The following is a 9,132-nucleotide window of genomic DNA, read 5'->3' as shown; positions in this document are numbered from 1 at the left end:
CCCCTCCCCTCCTCCCCCCCCCTCTCTTTTTCCCTTTTTGTTCTCCTTCCCTCATTCCTGTGGCCCCCTCCCCCCTTCTCATTCCCGTCCCCCACCTTCATGACCTGCCCGTCTATTCCCCACCTCCTCCCCTTTATCCCAAGGTCCACCGCCCTCTCCTACCGGATTCCTCCTCCTTCAGCCCTCTTCTATCTATCGCCTCCCAGCTTCTTACTTCTCCCCCCTCCCCCACCCTCCTACCTTCCCCCCTCACCCCCTCCCCCACCCTCCTACCTTCCCCCCTCACCCCCTCCCCCACCCTCCTACCTTCCCCCCTCACCCCCTCCCCCACCCTCCTACCTTCCCCCCTCACCCCCTCCCCACCCTCCTACCTTCCCCCCTCACCCCCTCCCCCACCCTCCTACCCCCCCTCACCCTCTCCCCCACCCCTCCTACCTTCCCCCTCACCCCCTCCCCCACCCTCCTACCTTCTCCCCTCACCTGGACTCACCTGTCACCTGCCAGCCTGTGCTCCTCCCCCTCCCCCCACCTTCTTACTCTGGCTTCTGCCCTCTTCCTTTCCAGTCCTGATGAAGGGTCTCGACCCAAAACGTCGACTGTTTATTTCCCTCCATAGATGCTGCCTGACCTGCTGAGTTTTGTGTGCCGTACCCTGGGAGTGTGTGATGGGACGGTGTAGAGGGAGCTTCACTCTGTGTCTGACCCCGGGAGTGTGTGTTGGGACAGTGTGGAGGGAGCTTCACCCTGTGTCTGACCCCGGGAGTGTGTGATGGGACGGTATGGAGGGAGCTTCACTGTGTCTGACCCCAGGAGTGTGTGATGGGACGGTGTGGAGGGAGTTTCACTCCGTGTCTGACCCCGGGAGTGTGTGATGGGACGGTGTAGAGGGAGCTTCACTCTGTGTCTGACCCCGGGAGTGTGTGTTGGGACGGTGTGGAGGGAGCTTCACTGTGTCTGACCCCGGGAGTGTGTGATGGGACAGTGTGGAGGGAGCTTCACCCTGTGTCTGACCCCGGGAGTGTGTGATGGGACGGTATGGAGGGAGCTTCACTGTGTCTGACCCCAGGAGTGTGTGATGGGACGGTGTGGAGGGAGTTTCACTCCGTGTCTGACCCCGGGAGTGTGTGATGGGACGGTGCAGAAGGAGCTTCACTGTGTATCCGACCTTTCTGGGAGTATTTAGTACCACAGGTTAGATGTTTTGGCGGTGTACCCCTCCCTGAGCAGAGCTTAGCAATTTTAGAAAGCTTAGGAGATTGAGCATGATGGGGATCTGGCACAAAAGAATTGAGGCCGACATAGATCAGCCATGAATGGTAATGCCCTGGGGAGTGTTGTAGAACAGAGGGACCTAGGAGTACAAGTACACGGTTCACTGGAAGTGGTGTCACAGGTAGACAGGGTGGTGAAGAAGGCGTTTGGCACGCTGGCCGTCATCAGTCAGGGCACTGAGTATAAGGGTTGGGAGGTTACGTTACAGTTGTACAAGTCGTTGGTGAGGCTGCATTTGGAATATTGTGATCAGTTTTGGTCAGCCTGCTACTGGAGAGATGCCACCAAGCTGGAAAGTGTGCAGAGGAGATTTACGAGGATGTTGCTGGGACTCGAGGGGCTGAGTTATGAAGAGAGGTTGAGCAGGCTGGGACTTCTTCTCATTGGAGCGTCAGAGAATGAGGGGTGATATTACAGAGGTGTATAAAATCACGAGGGGCATCGATAGGGTGAATGCACACAGTCTGTTTCCCAGGGTTGGGGAATCAAGAACTGGAGGGCATGGGTTTAAGGTGAGAGGGGAGAGATTTCAAAGGGACCAGAGGAGCAACTTTTTCACCCAGAGGGTGGTGAGTATATGGAACGAGCTGCCAGAGGGAGTGGGTGAGGCAGGTACATTAACAACATTGAAAAGGGACTCGAACAGGTCCATGGATGGGAAAAGTTTAGAGGGATCTGGGCCAAACACGGGCAAATGGGACTGGCTTAGATGAGCATCTTAGTCGGCATGGACCAGTTGGGCCGAATGGCCTGTTTCCGTGCTGTGTGATTCTGTGACCCTATGATCATATTGAATGAAATGACAGGTTTGAGGAGCTGAATGGCCTAGTCCTGCTTCTATATTGTGAAAGAGTTTGAGTGTTTCAGAGGCAAGAGTTCAGGGTGATCGTTGGGTTCTCAATGTCACTCTCTGTGTTTGTCAGGAGCAGTTCGGACGTGTGTCGAGGAGGCAGGAGCACCGAGGCTGGCTGTCAACCCCTCCTGGTGCTCAGCCATGGTGGACCACTTGCTCCCAGCTGAAGAGATCTTCCTGCCAGCGAGCCCCGGGCTGGGTCGCCTGGGCGACACAGTGATGGGGAGCGGGGGCTACCACATGCTGCCCTCCCCCCTCTCCGAGGACGAGAGTGACTGCTCCAGCTCGCGCTCCTGCTCCAGCCCCGAGTCTGTTGCTCCTGGGATCCGTTACGCCAGCGCCCTGGGCCACGGGAGGGCAGACAGGATCATCAATTACCTCCTGTCCCAGGCCTCCCTCGGAGCTGCCAGCACCCCCCACGGCAGCAGGAGGGATGGCCAGGCCATCATCAAGGAGGGCGTGCTGGGGTTCCCGGGTTATCCGAAGGGGATGGACGAGCTGGGCCTGTTCCAGCCCACGCTGGAGGAGATCGAGGAATTCCTGGAGGAGAACATGGACGTAGGCTCAAAGGACGAGCGCAGAGCTGGGGCAAGGGAACCCCAAAGTGCAGACGGGGGTCCGGGAAGCCAGGTGACGGAGAAGGATCAGCTGAAGCCCCCCGCCGCAGAGCCAAAGTGTGAGGGGGCGCGGGGTGTGGAGGAGGCATTGACGGCGGGAGGGGGGCTCCCAGTTGTCCTCCAGCTTCAGCCAATGGGGGGAAGCAGGAGGCTGGGTGCAGCCCCCCCAGCTCCCAGTCCCGGGGGGAGGTGAAGGTCACCCAGCTCCTGGTCAACATCCAGGGCCAAACCTTCACCTTGGTGCCTCACTTCGTGCCTTCCTCCAGCCTGAGCGGCTCCCGGCAGTTCGTCCGCATCGCGCCTGTGCCCATTGCTGCCAAACCTGTGCCCGGCGGGGCTGAGGGCTCCCAGGGCGAGTCCGGGATCCTCCTGGGGCAGAGGCTGCAACGGGATGGCCCGGCCGACCTCCTCAAGATGCACAAGTGTTCATTCCTGGGATGCACCAAGATGTACAGCAAGAGCAGCCACCTGAAGGCCCACCTGCGGAGACACACCGGAGAGAAGCCCTTCGCCTGTACCTGGCCCGAGTGTGGCTGGAGGTGAGTGTGGCGTGACCTCTGTCTCCAGGAACAACTTTCAAAAAAAGACCACAAGGTACAGGGGCAGAATTCGGCCATTCGGCCCATCGGGTCTGCTCTGCCACTCAATCATGGCTGATTCGTTTTTAACCTCATTCTCCCACCTTCTCCCTGTAACCCTTAACCCCCTGACCAAACAAGAACCTGTCAATCCCTGCCTTAAATACACCCAATGACTTGGCCTCCACAGCCCTCTGTGGCAACAAATCCCACAGATTCACCACCCTCTGGCTGAAGAACTTCTTCCTCATCTCAATTAAAATAAGATAAGATTTCTTTATTAGTCACGTGTACATCGAAACACACAGTGAAATGCATCTTTTATGTAGAGTGTTTCTGGGGGGCAGCCTGCAAGTGTCGCCACGCTTCTGGTGCCAACATAGCACACCCACGACTTCCTAACCCATATGTCTTTGCAATGTGGGAGGAAACCGGAGCAGCACCCGAGGAAACCCACGCAGACACGGGGAGAACGTACAAACTCCTCACAGACAGCGGCCGGAATTGAACCCAGGTCGCTGGCGCTGTAATAGTGTTATGCTAACCGCCAAAGGGACATCCCTTTATTCTGAGGCTGTGCCCTCGAATTCCGGACTCTCCCACTGATGGAAACATCCTCTCCACGTCCACTCTATCCAGGCCTTTCAGTATCCAGTAGGCTTCAATGAGATCCCCCCCTCATCCTCCTGAGCTCCAAGTACAGGCCCAGAGACATCAAACGCTCCTCATATGTCAAGCCTTTCATTCCCAGGATCATTCTTGTGAACCTCCTCTGGACCCTCTCCAAGACCGGCACATCTTTCCTTGGATACAGGAATTGCTGACGATATTCCAAATGCAGTCTGACCAACGGCTTATAATACCTCAGCGTTACATCTGCTTTTATATTCTAGTCCTCTTGAAACTAATGCTAACATTAACAACTAATAAGTTGTGGACTGCTAGTGGTGGCCAGTACTTCAACACTCCCGGCGTCAGGTCCTCGATAGGAGGGAGCTGTGGTGATGGCTCAACAGAGTCACAGAATGGGACAGCGCGAAAACAGACCCTTCAGCCCAACGTGTCCACACTGACTGTTGTCCCCATCTATACTGGTCCCATTGGTCCGTACCCTTCCATACCTTGGTGATTCAAATGCATGACCAAATACTTTGTAAATGTGAGATTCCCTGCCTCCACTCCTCTCTCAGGCAGTGAGGTTCAGACTCTGACCGCAATCTGGGTGAAAAAATTCCTCTCTGATCTCCTCTGAACCTCATCCCCCCACCTTCAACCCGAAGCCCCTTGTCGTAGACACCCGTATTTATCCCATCTGCTCCCTCAATAATCAGGATGATCTTTACTTGGGGAACAGTGTGTATCTGAACAGAATTTTCTCCTTGGGCATTAAGTAGACAGGTAGAATCTGGCAGGAGTGTGCTGCAAGGCCAAATGTGCTGGAAGTGACAGATATTGGGAGGTCCCACAGCTGATGACTTGCAGGGACTCCCCCCCCCCCCCCCCCCCCCAACGTCAGGGGACAGTATTCATGCCTCAGCTGCGGTAACTACAGAGCAGCTGGTCTGGTCGTTTATTGCAGCGTGTGGGATCTTGCTGTACCTGAGTCTGTTTCTGTGGTTCCCACATTACAGCAGTGACTGGTCCTCGGGAAATATTCCATGGGGGGGTAAAGTGTGTAGGAGGTGCTCGAGGGTGTGAGTGCGACACAGGCTTTCTCCGTTAGATGGCAGGAGATATGCCCCTGGCATGCCTGTTACCTTGGGTGGGGACAATCCCAAATCCCTAGTCAGGAAATGGGATGCAAATTCAGGAGTTGGAGGTGGGAAAAGTGGGCAGAATCTCTGGAGAAAGGGTCACCTGCTTAGTGCTGAGATGAGGAGAACCTTCCTCATGGAACATAGAGCACTACAGCACAGTACAGGCCCTTCGGCCCACAATGTTGTGCCGACATTTTATCCTGCTCTAAGATCTATCTAACCCTTCCCTCCCACATAGCCCTCCATTTTTCTATAATTTATGTGTCTATCTAAGAGCCTCTTAAATGTCCCTAATGTACCTGCCCCCACCACCTCTGCCGGCAGTGCGTTCCACGCACCCACCACTCTCTGTGTAAAAAAACTTACCCCTGACATCCCCCTTATACCTTCCTCCAATCACCTTAAAATTATGTCCTCTTGTGTTAGCCATTGTCTCCTGGGAAAAAGTCTCTGACTGTCCATAGAGGGTGGAGAATCTTTGGAACTCCCTACCCCATGGCTGTGGGATCCTGGCACTGGGAATGCTCAAGGATGGGATGGATGGATTCTTGAAATGTTTGAAGATTTTAGGGAGATGAAGGGGAGCATACTTAAGGCACAGAAAGAGCCTTGGTGTGGCGGGGGTGGAGAACTGTGATGGGGAGATGGATAACTTTAGTTGCTCTCTCTTCAGGAAATTAGTTTTTAAACAGAGTTGCCCTCTGGGTTCAGGGTTTGGGGGAGTCAGTGATGGGGGAGGGTGTCCGTGGGCTGTGGGAGGGGATTCAGTGGGTGGGGGGAGAGTGGGTGATGGGGGAGGATGTCCGTGGGCTGTGGGAGGGGATTCAGTGGGTGGGGGGAGAGTGGGTGATGGGGGAGGATGTCCGTGGGCTATGGGAGGGGATTCAGTGGGTGGGGGGAGTTGTTGATGGGGGAGAGTGTCTGTGGGCCATGGGAGTGTTACTGATCCCGATTCTGACCAGACAGCAGCTGCGACCCCCTCCAATTAACTCACTTATTATGACACAGAAGGAGGCTGTTCAGCCCATCATGTCCATGCTGGCTCCGACTAGTGCAATCCAATCACTCCCCTTTCCCCCCACCCTATTTCCCTATTATCCACATAACGTATCTCTTTCTCACACCCATCAACACCCCCCAATTCTTGGCCCCCCCCAACTGGGGACAATTTACAGCACCCAATTAACCCACCAACCTGCACGTCTTTGGGATGTGGGAGGGAACTGGAGCACCCGGGGGAAACCCATGCGGTCACAGGGAGAGCGTGCAAACTCCACAAAGGCAGCGCCGGAGGTCGGGATCGAACCTGGGTCTCTGGAGCTGTGAGGCAGCGGCTCTCCCCACTGTGCCTCTGGGCCACCCAGTGCCCTAATGTGGGAATCGCAGGAGCCAACTTGTGCACAAGGTGCCACTGACACCATGACAAAATCACCAGCTGTCCAGAGATGTTTCCTGAGGGATTAACCGTGGTCCTGGCAGACAGACGTCTCCTGCTCGTCTTTGACTAGTGGTCGGTTGTGAGATCTTTTAATGTCAACCTGTGAGGGTGGATAGGACCTCAGTTTACAGTCTCTTCTGAACCACGGCACTTCTAACAGTGTTGCACTCCCTCAGACCCGTCACTGGCTGTTGTAGGCTTGCGTCTGGAACTCACTGCCTGAGGAGGCAGTGGAAGCAGAGACTCACAACATTCAAGAAGTATCTAGAGGAGCACTTGAGTCACCAGGGTATAGGGACAAAGTGCTGTAAATAGGATGAATATAGAACATGGAACACAGAACAGTAGCACAAATACCATAGAGATGTTCAAGAGGCACATGGATGTGGAGAGAAGCGAGGGATGTGGACATTGTGTAGGCAGAAGGGATTAGTTTAGTTTGGCGTTTAATTAGTTCAGCACAACATCATGGGCCGAAGGGCCTGTTCCTGTGCTGCACTGGTCTATGTTCCAGCACAGGAACAGGCCCTTCGGCCCACCATGTCTGTGCCGACCACGATGCCAATTTAAACTGCAATTTGCCTGCACACGGTCTGTATCCCTCCATTCCCTGCCTGTTTGTGTATCTGTCTAACAGCCTCTTGCACATTGCTATTGTACCTGCCTCCACCACCTCCCCCCCCGGCAGCCCGTTCCAAGCACCCACTGCCCTCTGTGTGTGAAATAAAAACTTGCCCCACACACTTCCCTTAAACTTCCCCCTCTCACTTTAAACCCCGCTCCTCTAGTATTTGACATTTCCACCCTGGGAGTAACACTCTGTACCCCATCTATACCTCTCATAATTTTATAAACCTCTATCAGGTCTCCCCTCAGCCTCCGACACTCCAGAGAAAACAACCCGAGTTTGTCCAACCTCTTGTTATGGCTGGATAGGTGTTTGATGGATGGCACGGACATGATGGGCTGAAGGGCCTGTTTCCATGTTGTCAGACTCCATGGGTCACTATAAAATAAAACCGTTGGCTCAGTGTTTTCCACAAGGATTTGGGAGTGGTCAGTGGGCAGTGAAGGTAGAGTAGAGGGCAGAGCAATGATTGATTGTCAAGGTGGGAGGGGTCAAATGGTGGTGACCCTCCACAACTCCCCACTCCCCCCTCCCCACTCTACCTCCCCCCCTCTCTGCCTTCCTCCCCACCCCCCCCGCCTCCACCCTCCGCCTCCTCCCCCTCCGCACTTACCCCCTCCCCACACCCTCTCCATCTCCCCACACCCTCTCCGCCTCCCCCCTCTCTGCCTCCCCCTCTCCACCTCTCCCTCCTCCCCACCTTCCCCTACCCCTCTCTACCTCACCTCCCTCCCCTTCTTCCCCTGCACCTCCTCCCCTCCCCCACTCTCCCGATCCCTCAACCCACAGCTCCGGACCCCGGAGACGTGGACAGCAGTGTTCGGACGTCCAGCGTTGGCAGACGATGGGCTGAACTCTTGCTGTCGTGTTCCAGGTTCTCCAGGTCTGATGAGCTGTCCAGGCACAGGCGTTCTCACTCTGGGGTCAAGCCGTATCAGTGTCCAGTCTGTGAAAAGAAGTTTGCCCGCAGTGACCATCTGTCCAAGCACATCAAGGTGCACCGGTTCCCCAGGACGGGCCGCACTGCCCGGCCAGTGAACTGACCGCTGTGTTGGGCTTGGACCAGGCAGGAGCAGGGACTGTACTTGAAATGGGTGCTGGACAACCCGGAGACCTCCCAACTTCTACCTGCAAGACCGACGGCACAGTTGTGTTCAAGCCCTGGATGTGACCTGAGAAAAGTCTGACTGGTGCATGCAGGATTAACCCTTTGATTACAACGGTGATGTGACAATGAACCCAGCTGACCGCACTGAGCTGCGGAAGGGTTTTCTGAATCTTCCAACAACTGTCAGCTGATTATCATGGGCTGAGCCACGTGGAAGGGACACGCTCTTTGGTAAAGCTTTCTCCTGCACAGAATGTCGGGATGTTGCCTTGTTTTACTGCTGGGCCTGTGGGCTTGAGGATTCCTGCTTGGATTCACTCCACGTTACCTCACACACTTGAGGTAGACAGGAAAAGGCCACAGTTTGTCACTCAGTTAACCCGTGTGTGTTATTGAAATCAAACCAATCTCAAATTTGTAGAGACCAGGAGAATGGGACTAACTGTTGAGATGTTTCTGAGACTGGCCACAGGCATGATGGGCTGAATGGCCTCATTCTGTGCTTCACCGTTGCCCTCACTGTTGTGGTATGGCGGTTGTTCTGGGATGGGTCTGCTGAGCTGGGAATTGTGTGCTCAGATCCCACTCTGCTGAGGTGTGAGGTTGTGCTTCCTGTACCCAGTTTGCAGCAGGTGGTCACAGTTGCCCAACCGATCACAAGTGCGGTGGAGAGGGGTGCTGAGGCATCCTCTGCCAGCTGCACACGCAATTCCATGGCAAACTCACAGTCTGTCCCTTAAAAAGACAGCTTGCATTTCTGTAGCACCTTTCACCACCTCCAGACACCCCAAAACTCTGTACTACCATTGAGGTATAAACACAGTTGTAGGGGGTGCTGCAGCCAATCTGCACACTGAGAGGCCACAGACACGGTGATGTTG

The 9,132-nt window shown here is 55.0% G+C and overlaps 1 protein-coding gene across 1 annotated transcript; it reads left to right on the top strand.

The window, feature by feature from the left end:
• Positions 1 to 597: 597 nt before the first annotated feature.
• LOC127571247 (Krueppel-like factor 15) lies at positions 598 to 8,199 on the top strand. The gene is given in 4 exon segments (XM_052017474.1): positions 598 to 1,191; positions 2,196 to 2,924; positions 2,927 to 3,281; positions 8,018 to 8,199. Coding segments are annotated over 4 exon segments (1,317 nt in total). The 5' UTR covers positions 598 to 1,127; the 3' UTR covers positions 8,187 to 8,199.
• The last annotated feature ends 933 nt before the right edge of the window (positions 8,200 to 9,132 follow it).

This window comes from Pristis pectinata, chromosome 6, assembly GCF_009764475.1.
Source record: "Pristis pectinata isolate sPriPec2 chromosome 6, sPriPec2.1.pri, whole genome shotgun sequence".
NCBI classification, from domain to species: domain Eukaryota; kingdom Metazoa; phylum Chordata; class Chondrichthyes; order Rhinopristiformes; family Pristidae; genus Pristis; species Pristis pectinata.
Note: the sequence above shows the minus strand (reverse complement) of the source record. Positions and strands in the feature narration are given on the sequence as shown.